The sequence below is a fragment of the Sceloporus undulatus genome, chromosome 4 (genome assembly GCF_019175285.1).
Source record: "Sceloporus undulatus isolate JIND9_A2432 ecotype Alabama chromosome 4, SceUnd_v1.1, whole genome shotgun sequence".
In the NCBI taxonomy this organism is placed as follows: domain Eukaryota; kingdom Metazoa; phylum Chordata; class Lepidosauria; order Squamata; family Phrynosomatidae; genus Sceloporus; species Sceloporus undulatus.
The window spans coordinates 135,957,487-135,977,958 of NC_056525.1; the positions used below are offsets into that span (position 1 = coordinate 135,957,487).

Consider the following 20,472-nt stretch of genomic DNA (forward strand, 5'->3'; position numbering starts at 1 on the left):
ACCTAGTAGTTTTTATGTTGGTAGCAGCTGTTTCTGTTGTTAAAACCCTTGTTATTTTGTTGTTGATACATATATATTGTTGATATTTTAACATAGAATAGGATGATTTTATCCTGAAAGGCAGAATCTGGTAATTGCGGGACCAATTAAAGTTTAGCTATTGGCTCAAACAAGACAGCATGAAAAACTAATTTCTTTCCAAAAACAAACATAGGCCTGTTACAGACTGCCAAAATAAAGCTGCTTCAGGTTTCTTTGGAAATATGCTGTTTAAATGCTGCATGCATCCTAAGAATCCAGAAGCTGCACCAAAGCTGCACTCCAGTGCTTAGGAATGGAGTGTGGCTTTGGTGCGACCTCTGGACTCTTAGGACCCATGCATCATTTAAATAGCATACCTCCAAAGAGACCCGAAGCAGCTTTATTTTGGCAGTCTGTAACAGGCCATACTCTCCATTTCCACCATGCATGGTAGTTTACATGCACTACCCTTTACCAAAGAACAGAACAAAGAATCTGACAAATATTTGTGCAGGTTTTATTACATGTACAAGAATTACCAGGCACAAAATCTAAAGTGCAGGCTCCTATGGAAGCACTGCTGCACACAGTACAAGACGAGGAAGACAGCCAGTAAGGTTCTTCAGAAGAATCAGGAATTCTTTCTTGTGTTTACACACTCAAGGCCCTGCACTATCCTGAGCTCAGGAATCATGTGGGCTTTGCACCAGAGCGGAAAGGGCTACTGTGATCCTCCATCAAAGTTGTATCCCAGCATAGAGATGTAGCCAAAGGGACTAGGAGCTCAAGAAGGTTCAATATTTTGGTCTCTTCACCTCAACCCTGAAATTAGAGAAATGTATGAGACACAATATATGGACGAGCACATTAGAGAACACAAAATACAGGGGGCAAAGAATGCTAAGATCTCTTCAAAGTCAGACAAACATAAACACTGTTTTTAACTCTCTGAGTTGCACTCACAAATCACAGATAGTGACATTCACTTAAAGGCAAATATGTCTGCCAATGCTAGAAGCACAGAATATGTGCAATAGTGTTTCATATATACGTTTTTAGAGTTACGTGAAGAAGCCAAGAGAATAAAATATGGCAATGTTTACTCTCAAAGATAGTAGCTTGAAGTGTTCCTAAGTATTTTCTATTCAGATAAAAACTTCATGGAGTCAATGAAACTGGTTGCATGTGAGATTTTAGCAATTTAAGTCAGCAAGAGTTTTCTTGGTAAATGCCAAGACACAAATATTTTATTTTGACTAACAATTTGAGTAGAGAATACATTTGCTAGAATCCACATGCCACCATGGTATAAAAATTAAAGGACCTGGTGTAAACAACAGTCTTTATACTAGACTGACAAACTGAAGCTTGAATATACAAATTAAATGGGAATCACAGCTTCCAGCAAGACTCACATATTGCCAGTAAAAAGCCTGTAGATAGGAAACAAACTAGGAACAAGTACTTTGGGCTAAAGTGTGTAAGGCAGGTACCTAAAATGTTTTGAATGTTGAAAGCAGATGGAATAAAAGTAAATCCTAATTTAGCTGTATCTGTATTGTAAAGAAACTCCCTAATATTGCTTTAACTGTTCATTGGTGTATAGTCAACTATACATCTATACATTCAAAGATTTAAGCTGCCATGTGACAAACTGCTTACCAGACAGAAAAAGAAATTGAATATAGGATGGCAGTATTTTTCGACTTGAACTCATCCTCCAATTATGAAATGATAAAAATGTCTAGCTGCATGGTTTTGAAGACACACAAGAACATGCACACTGCAAAGAACAGACTCAAAGGCATCTTTCAAACAACAACTTCTCAAGTAAAAGCAATTCTACTAACCCATCAGCCTCCATCTTCTTCCTTTTCTCAATTATCTGCAGAGAAAGTACAATTACTATATTGTAGATATAACAATTTCCTGTGTTAGGATAGCATTTACCTTCAATAAAGGAGTATGCAAACTGCACAGACTGAATAGACCAATTGGCTTTCTGCCACGTTTGGTCAGCATTCAATCCATTCCATTTCCAGATGGAAAACAGAGTCTTTCTTGGCTATTTCAGAACTGGAGTCCTGATTGGCATATGGTTCAATCTGAGAATGTCCAAGACTAATTCAGACTCCTTTAGGGTTGTACAGAAATGCTAAGCAATTGGTTTGTGTATTCTCCTTTAAATACCCCCAAAATAACTCTAGAAAATATCTGTGGAAAGTTCCAGAGAAAATTGCAATCCTTAGAGGATCACGGGGTTATAACTGAAGAATAGTTATGTTCAGGAAACTCACTGCACTGATCTTCTTCCACTGGCGATCCAATTCAGCCTTATCATTGGTCTCCTTGAAACGGCGTGTCTTACGGCCTTCAGACATCTTGATTCCATACTGAAATGCCGCTCTAGGATAATACAAACAGAAATGTAGATGGGGAAACTGTACCTTTACATTTGGGCAGAGAGGAGCTGGATGCTCTCTCACAGTTAAGATCTGTGCACTCAGCTCTGGTATAGCAGGGCAGGCAGATAATCTGGGTGGGTCCCCAACCATAATGGATTGTAATACAAGTCACACCATAAACCAGCTGGCAAAGACACACACACTTTCAGGACAAGCTACACACTCACTTGGGCAAAGCCTCTTTGTTATTCATATATTCGCTGTATTCTTCTTGTGTGTCAAAGTCCCAACGACCAAGTGGTCCTTTTTTGTTTCCCTTGAGGAGAAAAAGAACAGGGAAAAGCTTGGTGTACTGATGCATTAAAATGGTATGAACTAAACACTCTAGACTGCAAATCTTCTGTGTTTTAATGCTCATTACCTCTACTGAATAATTGAACATCCAAATTTATCTGCAAGTAATAAAACTCATCATGTGAAACAGAAAGGTTTGCTCTTAATATTCTTTTTATTTTATTTTTAATTTTAAAGTTGAGAGGGTCTTTAAAAAATGTCAGTCCCATACATGCAGTCTGAAGTGAGGCTGATAGCCACAAGCTATCATTCTGTCACCTCATATTGATGCAAACCAGGCCAAGATTCCAGTGGGAACTGGGAGCAATAAGATCTCTCCAATGACCCAGGATCTATATACTCTGAGAAACTAGAGGAATCATGCCAAGGAAATATTTTCCCACAGTAAAAATGGTTATGTTGAAGCTGTAAACAATTGAAAATATACCTGATCCATTTTGCTATAGTCTACTTCTTCATCACTATCCACAGCCATGTCATCCATTCTAGAAAGAAAACAAACACTTGAGAGCTCTCATTCTTCTACCCCAGTTCTGGAGGCAGCAGAATACAGGCAGCCACCACTGACAGTAGGCTTATCTAATCACAAATACTACAAGTTGATTTAGTATCAAGTAATGATAAATAATGATAGTAATGATAAGAATACACAAGGAAGAAGAACTGTTCATAAAGACACCATAAAGAACAACTGAGGGATTTCAGCGGAACTTCCCAAAACAACTCCAAATCTTTGATATTTTTAGACCACTATGGAAGACATCAAGGGCAGTATAATGCATAAAGGTAATCTGGATATAATGAGGATACACTTAATCCATATTACATTGTGAATATAGGGCCCCAAATGAGGCTATTAGCCAGTATATAATGAGGAGTTCAAACTGCCACTGGAAACTCAAAAAGGCAAATTTAACTTCCCTCCCTGCTACTACAATCTTCTGCTAAAACAAGACTTGCTGGGGCAAGTGAAGACTTCCTCTGACTATGTTCTATATCTATAATATATGGCAGAAGAATATCTTTGGTAAACCAATGTATGAGTTTTCTGTACTAGAACCAAGAAAGTAAACTCCTTCAAACAAACTTTTAAAGTCCACAAGACCACTACTAAGCCTACTTGCATTTCTTTAAACTAGGAGGGTTCAAATCTAGATAATGTTTTCTATGCTATAGGAATGTTTACTTGTCTTGAGCTAGGTGAATAATCATATACAGCTTTATTTCAATCATTCAGATGCTACAGTTCAATGTTTTCAGCCTACTAGGAGGCCTTTTGGTAAAAACAATAGACTCTGAAGTAACAACAGAAAGGTAAGCATCTACTTTGTTATGTTATGTGTATAGCAAGCATTTCAGAAGCTATTTAACACTTATTTTTGTTGTAAGCTAAGGAGCATTGCTGAAATAAATGTTCCTTGATCTGCAATTTATGCTCCAGTTGAAGAGCAAGCCAAAACCTCTGCTAATTCTATATTTTCAATCTGTCAGGTTAAGCCTAGAAGACTGGAAAACTGATATTTGTAATCCAATAATTCCAGCATGCTTCCCTAATCCAAAATTCAAACACAAGTGAATAACAATTTGATTAATGCAGATAATCTTCTTGCTTTAGATCAGCAGAAGGAAAGCTATCCCACCATGGCACTACCTTTGTTTACTGGTGCAACTGCATGCTCCTATGAGGCAAGAGGCTATGCTGATAGTAACAGTTAAGACTCTCCCATGTCAGACACAGGCTTTTTGCTGAGGAGCTAACTAAATGGGTCAAACAACTATAGGGCAACAGCAGTGTGTGTGTGATACTGGCAGAGGATCTCTCACAGACAATGGTAGTGGCACCATACCTTATACTTGTTAGTACTGTGAAGAATGCACACTAAATCCGATCTGAATGTATTTTACCACACTTTATGATAAGACAATCAAAAATTATACAAGGATAGATGAAGAGTCCCAGCAGCAAGGCAATCAACAATCTACTGGGGTTCAGTAGAGGACATGAGTACACTGTGGCTAACAAAGCAGCAGGACTCAAGCTGAAAGTACATTCAACTCTTGACATGCTCAGCGGTGAAAGGAAAGTCTGAAGCTGCACAACACATTTTATAGGAACCCAGAATGTGAAAATGAATCATGGGAAGCTAAACATAGCAAAACAAGAAATGGAATGTATAAAAGTTTAAATACTTTGCGTGAGTGAGCTGAAGTGGACAGAAATGGAACACTTTGAGTTAGACTATTACACACTGTGTTTTACTCAAGAAATGAAAATCTAAGGAGAAATGGAATGGCATTAAAAGTGAGAAGTGATGTAGCAAAATCAGTCAAAGGAGATAATGCAAAGTAAGATTTCAAGAAAAACCCATTAATATATTCATAGTTCAAGTTATGCTCCAAGCACTGAGACAAAAGCAGAAGAAATTGAAATATTCTCCAGAGATGTACAAGAGGAAATATCACACACCAAACAAGACTTCTTGTTAATCAAAGGTGGCTGTAAATCAGACTTGTAAATTAAATTATATGGAGTCTACTTTTGTTCTGTACAATATGACTATTACTCAAAATGGCAGTGGCTACTAACTGTTTCCACACAACCACCTAAAAGGGATGGGTCATTGAAAATCAGGTTAAGGCAAATTATTATTCAGCTCTGAGTGATCTACAACCTACCCATTCACCCACCCATTATAAGCAAAACTGCACTCTTACGTTGCAGGGTAGCATTCAGCATAGCTGTTCGACATTCCAAAGAAGTCACCCAGTTGCTTTTTGTCTTCGGCCTTTTTTAATGTGCAAGATGTTAAGGAAAACAAATTACGTTACTAGGAACTAAACCCACCTAACCAAAGTGGCTGCTCTTTCAAAATAATTAGACAGCATGCATTTACATGGAGTGGCAGAGGAACACTGTGTTAACTTCAACCACTAACAAGCCATTATTAACTAGCTAATGGCTCATACATTTGAAGGGAAAAGATGAAGCTTTCTCTCCCAGGTGGCCATATCCTTCAAGTACAAAATATGTCTCTTCTCAGTGTGTGTATGTATGTATGTATACCCTTCTCAACAAGCAAAACAAATATCTTCTTCAAATCAAGGTCTGAAACTAGAGTGGGAGAAAGCTTTCCTTCTGAAGAGGAGACAACCAGAGCTTCACCAAATAGACTGGTTCAGCTGATACACCCAATACAAACTCACAGGCTTAGTGCATGCATATAAAGGATATGATTCTGTCCCGTCCCAACCACCTGCACCAGCAAACTTCTCATTGATTGATTTAATTAACTCTTTGGCTGAGCCAGGGCCTGGAAACAAGGAAGATATAAAAACAAATTCATCATTGTTCTTACTGAAAAGCAATTCTCCTCGCTTGTGCAAAAAAGACTAAAACAGGTACTTAAAAATATTGTATGATTATTAATTTAATTTAACTTTATTACTCAAATATCAGTGCTATAAGCTACTGGCCTGTGGTATACTGTATATACTCATCTATAGGTTGAGAAATTTATGTCCCAAAATTGACCCTAAAATTTTGGGTAGACTTATATAAGGGTCTGTACATCAGTAGTGCTTAGAAAGGTCCTAAAGCAAGCAAACCTGATGCCCTAATCTCCATTGAACACCAATTCCTTTCCCCTCCAGTCCGTTTTGCAAGCCTTTATTTCCTATCAGAAAAACTCCCCATTTAAATGCACTTGCTTCTTTCTCTGGTCTGTTTTGCAAGCCCTGGCTTCCTATGGGGAAAACTCCCCATTTAAATCCACTTGCTTCTTTCTCTGGTCCGTTTTACAAACTCTGGCTTCCTATGGGAAAAACTCTTCACTTAAATCCACTTGCTTCTGCCTCAGTCCATTTTGGAAATCCTGGCTTCCCATGGAAAAACTCTCCATTTAGAATCACTTGCTTCCTTTCTCAATCCGATGTTAAAACCTCTCCTCCAGCACCTAGGAATCGGATGGGAAAGGTCCGGAGAAGGAGGGACAGAAATGGTATTTCCCCCTTTCCATCCTTCCTTATAGCCTCCTAATTTTTACCCTAGACTTATCCACAGATCATTTCAAACCAAGGATTTTGACCATGAAACCTTCCCTCGACTTATACATGAGGTCGACTTGTACACGAGTACATACGGTAAATACATTATCCTCCTGTCCACCTCAACAGCTAACAACAAAGCACAAGACAGCGCTTGACTCATGTAATATTCCTCCGCCACCATTCAGTGAGGCAATAGTCTGGTAACTAGAAAAGTAACTTTAAATGTAAGTTACAACTGTTATGTAAACTAACATTTTTGTTACTAAGTAAGATACAGGTAATTAAATATAAATAACTAATTATATGCAATGACTCCAAGCTCTGCCTAAATTACTCTGCTGAAATGAGCACTAAATGGAACACATTATACTCAACTCAGTTCTATTGCTTAAAACAAAATTTTAGGGCTCAAATAATATTACATTTGAGCATATTTCTTTTTTCCCCAGGCAAATGTTGATGCTTCTAGTAAAAAAGCAAAGGTGATTCCATAAAACTGAAGCCTGCCACACCTACTCTATGGGCTGAAATATTTAATAATATGGTACATCAGAACTGTGTAACATAGAGTTTTGAAAATAGTAAGTGCTAAGTATAGCCTAAGAAACCTTAATATATCAATTAAGAAATACTGAACCCTCATCTTCAAGTCAGGGCTAGTCAAATAATTTCATGCCCAAATTGGTTTAAATTCTAGGCAATATGATTAGCAATGAGTCCTGCTGGCTGCAACTAGGATTTTAAATCAACGATAGAAGCAGAACTTACCTTTATCAATGTCAACAGGCTAAAAAGAGGGAAAAGAAAGAAAAACACATTACCACAAGACCAACAAGAAAGATTGGCGCTTTCCCAGCTTTTGTAGTTTTTTTCCCCATTATAAAAAAAAACCTGAAATGTTCTCCTTAAGGCTTAGTAACTGGCAAGGAGAGCTTTAAGCTGAAATACACTAGATGTTTTTAGTGTCAATCTATTCCCTTTGGTCTCAGCCACCAATAGAACGTGGCTCCCCAGGGATGTGTGAGTGTGGCCCTCACAATTCTCCCACTTTTTAGCCAACTACAGCCCTAGAAGACTTTAGAGGATGCAACTGGCGAATCTGAGCCACAGTAATTTCCTCCCAAGCTGTTTTAGTTGTGGCGGGTGGAGGGTATTTCTTCTTTTTATGAAAAGCAGAAGGTGAACAAAAGTGGCCAATTTCACTCCTAAAGGGAATGGTTGTGGAACAGTGAGGGCCTAAAGTGGGGATGGTTGTAGGTCTCCCAATGCCTGGAAATTCCCATTTATGCAGCAATGACAAGACTGTACCACAGTTTCAAGGCTAAAGATACTTTCTTCTTACCTCATCATCAGGTTTGGGTTTCTCAAAGTAGCTGTGCCTCTTCTTCTCCTCCTCACGTTCACGTTCCCTCTCCCGATCTCGTTCACGATCTCGCTCATGCTCCCTGTCTCTCTCTCGTTCCCGCTCACGGTCACGTTCCCTATATCTCTCTCGCTCCTTCTCTCGAGGCACCTTTGCCGCAGTTGGCACATAATCTCCAATGTCCTCAAAAATACTATTTGTCAAACAGACACAAGTTTAAAAGTCGGTAGATGGAAATACATGAATTACATAAAAGAATTCTACAATGTTCCCTAAAAGCTTCACCAACATATATCATGGGCCTGTTACAGACTGCCAAAATAAAGCTGCATCGGGTCTCTTTGGAGGTGTGCTGTTTAAATGATGCATGCATCCAAAGAATCCGGAAGCTGCACCAAAGCTGCCCTCCAGTGCTTAGGAATGGAGTGTGGCTTTGGCGCGACCTCCGGACTCTTAGGACCCATGTGTCATTTAAATAGCATACCTCCAAAGAGACCCAAAGCAGCTTTATTTTGGCAGTCTGTAACAGGCCATTCTTTTGTCAGTTTCACCACCAATACTGTCCTCGCACCAAGTAATGAGGTGGGTGATTCTTGCTAAAACAAAAAGTAACTCCTGAACTCTGAAAAAAGGTAAACCAAGCTACAAACTCTGAAAGAGCCATAAGTCAAAATATATTTCTTTCCAAGATCTTGGAGAGGACCAACTAATAAGGTAGCAGAATCTTGGAAAGAGTCCCAAATGTAATGAGACCACTCTAGCTAAATCTCTAGAAAATAATTTGCTCCAAGAATATAGTTTACTTACTTCATATCTGCCTCTGGTGGTTTTTTCTCATCCAGTTTTCCTTAAAAAAATATAGAGCAATCAGAGACATAGTTCTGTAACCTTGTTATGTTGTTTTTGTTCTCTTAGGTGATAAAAGAAATACTATAAAGCAATGCAAATTCCTGCAGATGTTTGTAGTTCTTGTACATCATGATGTACAAAACTACACATGCTTGACAATTCAGAATGGCCTATCCCCCTTTGCTCTTACAGCTCTCTGCCTTTTCTTCAGTCTTTCAAATGAAGAAATTAAATAGGACTTGAAATAATGTCCTATAACTCAACAGGGAGAAGTGTCCCCTCATTACAATCTTATAAATTTTTTCTACATTTTCATGGAATTTTACTTTTTGATGCACTTAATTATGGAATGGGCTTTTGGGGAAGAAAAATATTTATGTTTACATCAACCCTGAACACATGCTCACCTTTGTCTTTCTTTTTGAGCTTTTTGTTGCGAGTGCCTTGCCTTAAGTAGGAAAGAATCTGGGTCAGTTTGCTGATGACAATGTCATTTGTAGTCAATGTGGTCTGAGCCTAACAAGAAAAATCAAAAGAATAACACTGCTAGATCCTATTATTTGCATAACATTTAACAAAACTGCTAAGTCAACAAAAGCAGTCAGAATAGTTACCTCCATTGTAGGGCAATCAGCTTTGCTTCTGATCAAGGTTGTAGGGATGTCTGTATCTGCATATTCATCATCAAGATCTACCACATAGGCCATTCTCCCCGGCAGGAACAGCTCATTTCGCTCATATGCCTTACCCTTGAACAGCATCCGGTATATGTTGCGACCTAGCAAGAAGATAGATTCAAACAGAGGCACCCAATGACAGTAGGACATTTCAGTTAGTATTCTAATGAGTAGTTCTTCAAATCACATAAAACCAAAGCCACAGTATCCAAAGAATGCTTACTTCCATCCTCTGGTTATGTACCATACTATCACAACCTGGTCCTGGATTAGCTGCACATATTAGCAAGCGTTTGAATAGTCTTACCTAAACGAGTCTTGAATTCAATTTTGTGTTCTGGATCTTCATCTTTTCTTTAAAAAAAGGAAACATAAAAACATAAGATTCTCTGCTATTTCCTCCTTTAGTCAAAACACTTACAGATCAGAATTCTACTTGTGAAAGGAACATACTTCGTTTCCTTCTGAGGCTTTTCCATTAGTTCCTCTTCTTCCTTTTCTTTGCTGGCAATCTCAGCACGGACCTGAGAAAAGAGATTTTCTTCATAAGATCACTTAAAGACATAATGAGCAAAATGTCCCAACAAATCAGAAAGGCAATTACAGGAATACGAATAAAGAAAAGAAAAATCTTGCTACAGTTCTCATTAAAAAATAAATAAAAGATGTGTTTAAAAAGGTAGTATATTTCACATCTGTTAAAAAGATTATTCTCCAAACTTTAAAAATAATTTGTAAGATTCTAACTAGATAAGAAACCATCACAGATAAGCCAAACTATAAACAGTCTTTGTGAACAAAATGGAAGCTCCTAAATCCTTTCCTTCCTCATGATATGAAAAACATGATCAGCAGCTAAATTGGCAGAGTGAGCATCAGCTTACTTGTTCTGTACAAAGTGGTCAACTTACACGTAGATATACAACCATATAATTTTAATAACTGGGGGGGGGGGTGTGGAGACGCCACCCCTTGCTGCCCCAGATGGAGTCTGCAGCAAACAAACGCTGCGGCCTCTGCAAGGCCTAAAAAGAACCCACTCCTGGCAGGTTCTTTTTGTACCATGTGCCACTGGCACCCTCACGCACAACAATGACTAAAAAAAATTGATGTACAGCGCTGTGTAAACTTACAGCGCTTTATAAATAAAGGTTAATAATAATAATAATAATAATTCGGCACTATTTGGGCACTGCATCATGCGGACATCATCGTTGTGTGCCATGTATGGACGTACGCACGCAATCATGGTGCCCGCGCGCCGATTGTAGGGCTGGGCACGTGCGGATGCTCAGCCCTACAAAACCCTAATTCCGGCCCCAGACTGACACAAAGTGCCAGTCTTTACAGGGCCCAAGTCTCTAGTAAATAATGCACAATATCAAAGAATGCTAAAAGATATTCCGAGGGTGCTTTTACACTGTAGAAGTAATGCAGTTTGACACCATTTTAAGTGCTGTAGCTCCATCCTATGGAATCCAGGGATTTTTAGTTTTACAAGGTCTTTAGCCTTCTCTGCCAAAGAGTGCTGGCACCTGACAAAAGTACAAATCCCAGGATTCTGTAGGATGGAGCCCAGCCATTAAAATGGCATCAAACTGCTTTATTTCTACAGTGTAAATACGTCCTTAGAAACAAGTAAAGCAGAAATCCATTCTTAAAGCAAGCAGAAATTAATCAAAAATCAAGGTGAATTAAGCACTGAACCTGTTATCACGGTGTTCTTGATTAAACAACAATTTTAATGTTTTGCCTGTTTCAAACAAGTTACAAACAGGTTCTGCAGGTCCATAAAATCTGAAAGAGACTGATATTACAAGCTTATGATGGAACAGTGCCACAGGTAATAGTAACTCAGATATAAGTGTTATTTATTAGTCAAGTATATTAGTCCATACAAATAGAGAAAATATTCCCTAAAGTGGATTGCTTTTGTGCTACTGCATTATCTGACTTACCTTTTGCAGCAAAGCAAAATCCAGACCCTTCACCAAGTGAGTGTGTTCCATGTCACCACCCAAGAACTTGGACTCCTGAATTAACTGTCGCCTCTTTTCTGCAGCTGACTTATCTCTAATATAACAAAAAAGAAACTGTCAAATCAAAGTCTCATTGTATCTTAAGCAAAAAAGGCAGCTTTTATGACTGTACTCACGCCTCTGCAGTGGGTCCCACTGCCCTGTAGTTGGCAGTTGTGCTGATCAGCTCTGTTTCCTCATAGTCCTTGTTGACACCATCTCTTCTCTCCTTGGCACGATCCCTATATTTCTCAGCCAGTTCTCTTTCTCGCTCAATCTCTTGCTGGCGTAGCTTTGCATAATAGCTAGCATCAAAAAAAATTAGTTACTATTAAAACACAGAAGTTATGATATTGTATGAAAATTCCAACTTCCCTTAACACATATATCAATCATCACTATTTCTGTGGAACTGTTACATCAGTTCCACTATTCATCAGTTCTTGTCCTACCTTGTCCATCCAGAAGGCCCAGAATATTTATAATCTGATTTGCCCGCATCTTAAACACACGAATCAAGACAATGCTTCATCTAGCTCCATGTAATCTAAGAATGTGAAGAATTTACAGTGCTTCTGGAAAATTTTCTAGTCTAAGTCTTAACAAGCCTTCAGCTGGAGGGACATCCACAGTCACCATCTCTCCACTTACCTTTACGGTTTATTCTTAAGTGACAGAATCAAGAATATGTACTTAGGAAGAGAGACAGGCACCAGACACAGCCCACTGATGGTAATGGTCACCATCTTGAATTGTGGCCAAAAACTAAAGGGAACTCATGCACACACAGGAATCACATGGTAAGGGAACACAACCTGGGCATCAAGCATATCTTCTACATGAAGAAGGCCACTGGTTCAATCTGTGGCATCAATATTTAATGGCCTTAATAGCATATGTACTCAGCAACCAATCCAGAGGCAGTGGTAACCTGCATTGGCTTTAAATTCCATAAGTATGTTGCCAATACTTCATGTACAATGATAGCAAAAAAACCCCAAAGGATCTCGCAAGATCGAAAGGGATTGTTCTCTTTCAATCTCTGGATGAATAATTAATAAAGACAAAACTGCAAACTCAGTACCAGGATAAAAGACAACTAGCCTAAGCCAGGAAAACAAGAATATTCAGGTATGACTGAAAATGCCCATCACCACATTCACAAACACATATAATGGCCCTTCCTCAAAAGAAGAGCAAAAAAGTGCATACATGAGTCTTCATGTAGCTTTTCACACGAAGACTGGATAACCAAAGTTAATAACCTTCCTGTAAAGAGCAGCCAGCATCTCCTAGACAACTTTTTATTGGACATTTTCTTCCATGTTAAGAAAAGCTTGGCTCTTCAGGAAAGCCCTCTCTCTTACCTTTTCTTCTTCCTCCTACGAGCAGCTGGATCTTCATCTTCATTGTACTCTCTTGGCATTCTAAAGAGGGCAAGAAAATCCAAACTCATGACAATAGCAGCTGTTAAAATGCAATACAAGAGAAAGCCAAGTTTCAAGGAAGAACTAACAATGATTTTGTACTAGGTGATATCATTCTTCATGAAACTGACTGATACTTTTTAAGAAATCCCAATCAAGGGGTGTGAAAGGTAGCTATGAAAGTCTTCAGAACAAAACCTTTTCAAGACTGTAAAAGCTATGTGATATGTGAAATCTCAGTTAAAGTCTTGACTCAGTCATAACCTCACTAAGTAGTTGTGGACAATTCAGTGCTCTCGCAGCCTCCTCAATTCAAACACCAAGGTAATACTATCTTATTTAATTGATGTAACAATTGTTCTGATCATGTAGATGAAATACTGTGAACATTCTAAAGCACCATATGAACACTAAGCATTACTACTTTTTCAAATTCAGTTTATTAGCTTCAATAGCCACAATGGTTGTCTATGCAGCACTTTCTTGTACATATAGATTATACAGTCGCCGTTCCTAACTCGCAGATCTGAGATCCACAACCTTGAAAATTCACAGAGGGGTGACCTCTGCTATTATTAATGGGCCGCACACCTAGAGCAAACACACGGGCATGCGCCCCATTCAAGTCTATGGGGCTTGAATATGTGCGAGCCTCTGTTTTCACTGGGGGGGGGGACCAATCCGCTGCGAAAACGGAGGGCCAACTGTATACATAAAATGAGACCATGCTAGAACCGGATATCAAATAAATATGCAAAATCTAGGGGACTGGTAGAGGAAAGGAGTTCTATCGTGTTCTTTTAAAATTACAGAAAATGCATGCTTACTCATGATGGCGAGATTTAGAAGGTGGTGCAGACGTTGGTGCTGCCCTTGGGGTCATAAGAAGCTTCCGGAAGTCTTCATTGGTCAGCTTAGATCTATGAGAAAAACAATAGGGTTTGATTGTAAGAAACACTTTACTCTTGCATTCAACACATACTACAACAAGGGTTGGTTAAGTGCAAACTGCTAGTGGTGTGGGATTCCCCAAACATCAATTTTATAGTTAACAAAGCTTCCTACCAAAACCATGAAGCCTCCTAAGTTTTGTCAAATTAGGAAGAGTTGCCTTAAAACTGTGAAAAACTGCATGGAATTGTAGTTTGCCTTTTCCACCTTCTCCAGAACATTTCAAGAGTTTTTGAGGGCTGGATTTCAGCTGAAAATGCTAACTAGAAACGAACTATCATTACTCTCAATGTGCTCCAATGCAGCTCACAGTGGCTGCAGATGAAAATCCATTACTCCCCGCCCCTAAGCTGTCCATCCCTGTACAGTCGTCCCTTCTTATACACAGATTTTTTATACACGGATTCAAGCATACATGGTTTGAAAATGTTCCAAAAAAGTATAAATTTACCTTGATGTTCCATTTTTTATAAGGGACACCACTTTGCTATGTCATTATATTTAATATACAGATTTTGTTATACATGGGGGATCTTGGAACCAAACCCCAGCGTATAACAAGGGTCCACTGTACTACAAGATGTAATGTGTAACGGAAATCAAAATGTTATTTTATGAAATCCATATACTATACCACTAGTAATGGGACTGAAAAAGTTGTGGTACTGCTTCAAGAAACTTGAACTGAGTGGCTTTCTTGCACTGCTCCACAGAGATGAAAATGCCACGGAAGGACATACCATTGCTCCAATATGAACTGTGTACTGGTTCATTTAATTCTCTCAGCTCCACTCATGAATCCTTGCATAGTGCTCTATGGTTTTTCACTGGAGACAAATGTTGAGACTACCAGAACCCTCTGTCCCTGACTTTCCACAGTGTAAGGTTAAGGGCAGTGCCCACCTCTAACTCCAAGTCTGGAGCAAGAGAGAAGGACAGGGATCATCCCTGCAGGAGTGCTGGGATTCTGCAGCTCAATATGACAGCAATGATTACTTGTGCCTCTTCCCCAACTCTAAGAGAGAGGGAGGGTTTGGGATTCCTCTCATCAGGAGGACAACTGAACGCTCTCCGTGATGAATGGCTCCACAGAGCCCTGGGAAGCTATAATGACCTCTTTGGAAACATTTAAAAAGAGATTGAAAACCGTACTCTTTTGCCAAGCGATGTCTACATGACCAATATGCCTGCCGACAATGATATTCTGTCTTACCCCTGGACGTTGGATGCTGTTGGATTGTTGTATTTTACTGATGTTTGTATAGACGTACCATTTTGTGTTTTTATAGTGTATTGCATTGCATTGTATGTATTGATTTTACTAGTCTGTAACCCCGCTTCGATCCTTTGGGAGAGGCGGGGAAACGCAAATGAATTATAATGTCAAATACCAAACACTTTGCCTACTTCGAAATACATTAAAGCGTCTCTACTTACTGGTGGAATGAGTGGGAATCCTCTATCTCATGGCCATCTGGGGCCAGAGGGTTGGAAAACGGCTCACCTAGAAAGGAGAGAGAGAAATGAGGACAAGCCAACACAAGACGCATGTCACACTCGCAGGCATGTGTGAACAACACTGACCCAACTAAGGGATTGATTGAAGAGAAACTGAACATCCAAGAGAGTAAGAGAGAGAAGCTAACAGTGGTCCTGGGGACACAGGGGATCACTAACAACCCTGTCATTCACTGCTCTGAATACTGTTTACCAGCCTTCCCTTGCACTCAATGCAAAACCATAGCAGGATACTGCTTGTGTTGAGGCATGCATTAGGGCCACATGATGAGGCAGCAGTGAAGCCCAACAGCAAGGACAGCTTTCTGGGAGACTTCCCTTGCATAGGGCCAGGGCTACATTCCTTATAGGTCTACTTCTCCCATAGGCCCTCCTCATTCTGCAACCCCTGTAGCCCCACAAGACATTTCACACTGACAAGCCAGAGAGCATACTTAGGGCATCTTAGACCGTTACGTGCCCCACAACAAACTCCAACTCCCAGAATTCCATAGCAAAGAGCCAGAAAGAGAGTTAAAGCGCTGCCAAGCTGGGTTATTTCTCCTAAGGAGAGAAGGGCCGCACTCACTCTCTCGTTCCGGCATTTTGGCTCCTGTCGGCTCCCGTTCCGAAGAAGGGAAACAAAACAACAACACTGCGGCCTAGGCCTTCCTTTTTCCCACAAGACACCGCGGCAGAAAAGGGGCGTGGCCTTAAACCAGAGCCCTCAAACTTTTAGTGAGGTGACTGGCGTTTCCTGTAGCCCCGCCTCCCGTCGGAAGCGGTGTTCGGATTGGCCCCTAATTCCTAACCGCGTTCGATACTTTGCATAGCCCCGCCTCCCGCGCGGATTGGTCGAGGAACGCCCACATGCTCCGTGATTGACAATAGGGCTGAAGAGCTAAAATGGCGGCCGCCTCTGTAAGGGTCATTGGGAGCAGCCTGGGTCGGAACCTGAAGGAAGTGCGGCTCCACCTTTGCCAGCGCTCGCCGGGCAGCCAAGGGGTCAGGTAGGCGGGAGGAGAAGGGGCCCCTGTCCTCGCTTAAGGGTCGCAGCCTCGGTTAGAGGCAGGAAGAGGGGAGCTGTTTGGGCTTCAATGCGGTGGAACTCTGGGATTTGTAGTTTTGCGAGACAGTCACCCTTCCCTGTCAGAGGGAGCCCTGGGGCCACTAAAGACTACAACTCCCATAATTCCATAGCACCCAGCCATGGAAATAAAAGTGGTGCCAAACTGGATTATTTCTGCAGTGCAAATTAGTCCCTGCTTTCACTCCCCACCTTTTTCCTCCCAGTCTGAAAAACCTGAGAAGCACAATACCAAAAGCCTGCCTCTTCTGTTCAAGGGCAGGGGAAAGTGTGGCCCTCCAGATCTCACATTGCATGTCTGGTTTTACTTACAGTGGTACTTAGTGATTCATAGTATGCCTACCAGTTGATTTGAGATTTCTCTTGACAGCAGGGACGATGGGAATTGCAGTCCGACATCTGGAGGACCATCTATTCTGCATCTCTACCCCACTTCCATACCCCTCTCACCCACCCTGCACCCCAGACATGGCTGCAACAGCAGTTTGTGTTGATGCCAACGTGTTTGATGTGGTACCTCACTGTGAAGGGCCTTCATTGTGGCCAAATCCTCTGTTTGGAGGGAGAGTTAATGGGTGTCATTTTGTATTATTGTATTATTATTATTATTTATATGACCAGGTCTGCCACAAAACCAATCGCAAAGCGTGTGGCACTGCCATTCCGACACACACAAGGCCACACATGTAGCTTCCCGGTTCCTGAGGTAGTTTTAACCAAGTACAGCAAAGAAGAACTGTGCAGAAGCTCAAAGGATCAGGTTGGATCATCAGAGGCCATGCTTCCCACCTTCCTTCTCTCTTTTTGCTGGGAGGCACATGATCCATGCCCCCTTTTATCCTCACAAGGCTGTGTGATAGGTTCAGTGGTTCCCAAACTTTGTTCCTCTAGGTGTTTTGGACTTCCAGCTCCCAGAAGCCCCCAAATTGTCAGGTATTCTGGAAGCTGAAGTCAAAAACATCAAGACGACCAAAGTTTGGGAACCACCGGGTTAGGCTTTGTCTGATGAAGCCAAGTCCATTTAGGTCAGTGGTTCCCAACCTTTGGTCCTCCATTTTTTGGACTTCATGTCCCATAATGCCTTACTACTGGCTAAACTGGCTGGGGCCTCTGGGAGGTGAAGTCTAAAACACCCGAAGGACCAAAGGTTGGGAACCACTGATTTAGGTGTAATGAGGTTCTCAACATGTTGCTTGCAACCCCTTTGGGGGTCAAACGTCACCCAAGACCATCAGAAAACACATATTTCCAATGGTCTTAGGAACCAAGACACCACTCCTCTGTGATTTGGGGGGGGTCACCACAGCATGAGTATTAAAGGGCATTAGTTAGTTTGAGGACCACTGATCTAGATGTTCTTTCTCTAGCTATGCTAAATTACAGGATCTGATGGATCTGGAGATATGGGTCACAGTGAGATTCAGCTTCCCTTGCTCATAGACCCCTTTGACGTTAACATTGGGCGTTCCTGCTGAATGGCGCATAGTTAAACTTGTACTGAAAACGTTGCACTTGAGATGGCAGCTAAATTGACTGTATCCCTTGGAACCCAAGGGTGACCTGGATGCTGTTTTGTTGTTGTTTCGTGGCAAGATTTGCTCAGAGTGTGTTTTTCCTTTGCCTCCCTCTGAGGCTGAGAGTGTGTGACTTACCCAAGATCACTCAGTGGGTTTCCATGGCACAGCAAGGATTTGAACCCTGGTCTCCAGAATCCTAGTCCACCGCTCAAACCATGCACCACACTGGCTCTTATGCTCTGTGCTGTGAGTGAATGATTGTCTTGCAGTCGACTAATATATTAGAAGAGAAACTTCAGGGAGCCAATTTGTGCTTCCATGGTGCTTAAAAGTTATGGCAGGTATAAACACTAAGGCTGGGGAGCAACACAGTGGTTTTCCATCTAGAAATAAAGACTTGGAACATGCAACACTCTTCACAGTCTTCAGTCTCGCTATTTCCAGGAATATACACTACAGGAGTGCTGTAGTGGTATTGGTGCTTAACCTGAATACAAATGCGCAGCTTTAAGGCAAAGTACATGAAGCAGTGGTTCCATGAAGCTGCAATTGCTAAAGGCAATTTTTGCTGCTTCAGTTCTAGTAAAAGGGAGCAGGAAACATTTTGGCCTGAACAGACAGGCCAAAATAAAGCTGTTTCGGGTCACTTTGGAGGTATACTGTTTAAATGACACATGCATCTTAAGACACCAGAAGCTGTGCCAATGCTGTGTTTTAGTCCCTAGGACTGGAGTGTGGCTTTTGCGTGGCTTTCAGCCTCTTAGGAGCATTTAAACAGCATACCTCCAAAGGGACCTGAAGCAGCTTTATTTTGGCCTGTCTGTTTGGGCCCGTTTGTCTTGGGGCCACATGTGACACTGCAAGTCTCTTTTCGTGGCCTTAACTCCTTCCAGATGCTCTTAATTGGTTCTAGTGGAGGTTTGCAGGAATAGCAGTTCACTTTTTAAAATATTTCAGGGTCTCCCTGTTCTGTTAAGCATTTGGAAATGTCTGTTTTTCAAAACAGTAAGTATATAGAGTATAATACTGCCTTGGTTTCTGTTCAAGTATTGTCACTTAAGACTTAATGCTTTAGCACAGATCTTAAACCTTACTCAAGGGGACACTGACACTCTTCAGAAAGTATAGCATTCTTCAGTAGAAAATAGTAACTTTGGCCAAGTGTCCACAAAAATAATGTTCTGCTGAATGCTTCTAAAGTGTATTCTCACTTGATATAGGAAAACTTTAGAGCGATTAGGAGATCCCCCAAACCTTCAACAGCAGAAAAATTGATGTTAAAAGTGTTCTCTGCAGATGTAGTATATGGAAACCATTATGCTGGAGATATATCTTATTAAATTGCTCTGAAGGTCACAGGGCTAACAGCCTTATTTCTGCAAAGCTGCTGACTTCGAAGATCTTCACTCTGATACATGTTAGTATGTGGGGGCTTCTTTTTGCAGAGACTTCATTGAGCAGCACTATGTCAGTTTAAAGAAGACAAATCCTGACTTCCCTCTCCTGATCAGAGAATGCTCAGATGTGCAACCCAAACTGTGGGCTAGATATGGTGAGTCGGGAAGGGCTTGTCAATAAAGTCTGCTATTGTAAATTCAGTGGCATCAATGGCATCAGTGTTTGGGTATCTCACACTTGGCTTCCAAAATAACCAAAACTTAGAATTTTTAGGAACCTAGCAAAGATCCTAAACCTAATCTGCTACCAAAAAAGATACCATATGTTTCTAGTAGTGTTGTCCTAGACTGGAATGGGGGTTGGGATCTTACCAGGCAGAGTAGTTAGACCACTGAGGTAGTCATTGAAATCTTTTTTCCCCACGTTTATCACCTTTGACTTCACACCAAATTGACTTCCAGGTTTGTGTCAGCCAAGGAACCCTAAGTTTACCACAGTAAATGACCAGCCTAGTACCTTTACTGAGAGTGATTAAGATAGTATTGTCATGATGGTGTTTTTCCTGAAGCTAGGATACTGTCTGTCTGCATGTTATCATATTAAAGTCCCTCCCTCATCCAATTCTTGTCTTTTTCCCTTCCCAGCATTTGGCAGAGAGAAGAGCATGCCACTGAATAACCTAAATGTGGATCAAGTTGCCAAAGCTCTGGAAAATGTTGTGAATAGTAAGGCATAAAGATAATATGTAACACCTGCAATTGAATCTAAATAAAGATGTAGATATGTATAATTTCTTTGTGTATAAAAGAATGTAACTTACAGTACAAAACTGAAGTGTCTTATTTTGTTGAAGATGATCTC

At 40.7% G+C, this 20,472-nt stretch overlaps 2 protein-coding genes across 2 annotated transcripts; one reads left to right on the plus strand and one right to left on the minus strand.

Moving 5' to 3' along the window:
* Positions 1-524: 524 nt before the first annotated feature.
* Positions 525-16,345, minus strand: IK (IK cytokine). The gene is made up of 20 exons (XM_042466253.1): positions 16,199-16,345; positions 15,550-15,616; positions 13,989-14,081; positions 13,102-13,161; positions 11,872-12,039; positions 11,675-11,789; positions 10,170-10,240; positions 10,024-10,070; positions 9,654-9,817; positions 9,447-9,555; positions 8,998-9,037; positions 8,170-8,383; positions 7,596-7,614; positions 6,013-6,091; positions 5,496-5,576; positions 3,208-3,265; positions 2,654-2,742; positions 2,319-2,427; positions 1,872-1,906; positions 525-843 (listed from the first exon to the last, which is right to left on the minus strand). Exons 1-20 carry the CDS (start codon positions 16,212-16,214, stop codon positions 816-818), a joined length of 1,662 nt encoding a protein of 553 aa, XP_042322187.1. The 5' UTR covers positions 16,215-16,345; the 3' UTR covers positions 525-815.
* Positions 16,346-16,462: 117 nt separating this feature from the next.
* On the plus strand, positions 16,463-20,435 carry NDUFA2 (NADH:ubiquinone oxidoreductase subunit A2). The gene is made up of 3 exons (XM_042466260.1): positions 16,463-16,619; positions 19,659-19,765; positions 20,256-20,435. Exons 1-3 carry the CDS (start codon positions 16,516-16,518, stop codon positions 20,345-20,347), a joined length of 303 nt encoding a protein of 100 aa, XP_042322194.1. The 5' UTR covers positions 16,463-16,515; the 3' UTR covers positions 20,348-20,435.
* The last annotated feature ends 37 nt before the right edge of the window (positions 20,436-20,472 follow it).

Excerpts from the sequence above, each read along its gene's own strand:
- NDUFA2 (XM_042466260.1), top strand. The coding sequence starts at position 16,516 with ATGGCGGCCGCCTCTGTAAGGGTCATTGGGAGCAGCCTGGGTCGGAAC. Across the intron at positions 16,620-19,658 it reads CCGGGCAGCCAAGGGGTCAG|AGACTTCATTGAGCAGCACT; the intron begins GTAGGCGGGAGG and ends TTCTTTTTGCAG. Across the intron at positions 19,766-20,255 it reads CAAACTGTGGGCTAGATATG|CATTTGGCAGAGAGAAGAGC; the intron begins GTGAGTCGGGAA and ends TTCCCTTCCCAG.
- IK (XM_042466253.1), bottom strand. Across the intron at positions 8,384-8,997 it reads CCACCAGAGGCAGATATGAA|TATTTTTGAGGACATTGGAG; the intron begins GTAAGTAAACTA and ends TTTGACAAATAG. Across the intron at positions 2,743-3,207 it reads ACTATAGCAAAATGGATCAG|GGAAACAAAAAAGGACCACT; the intron begins GTATATTTTCAA and ends TTTCTCCTCAAG.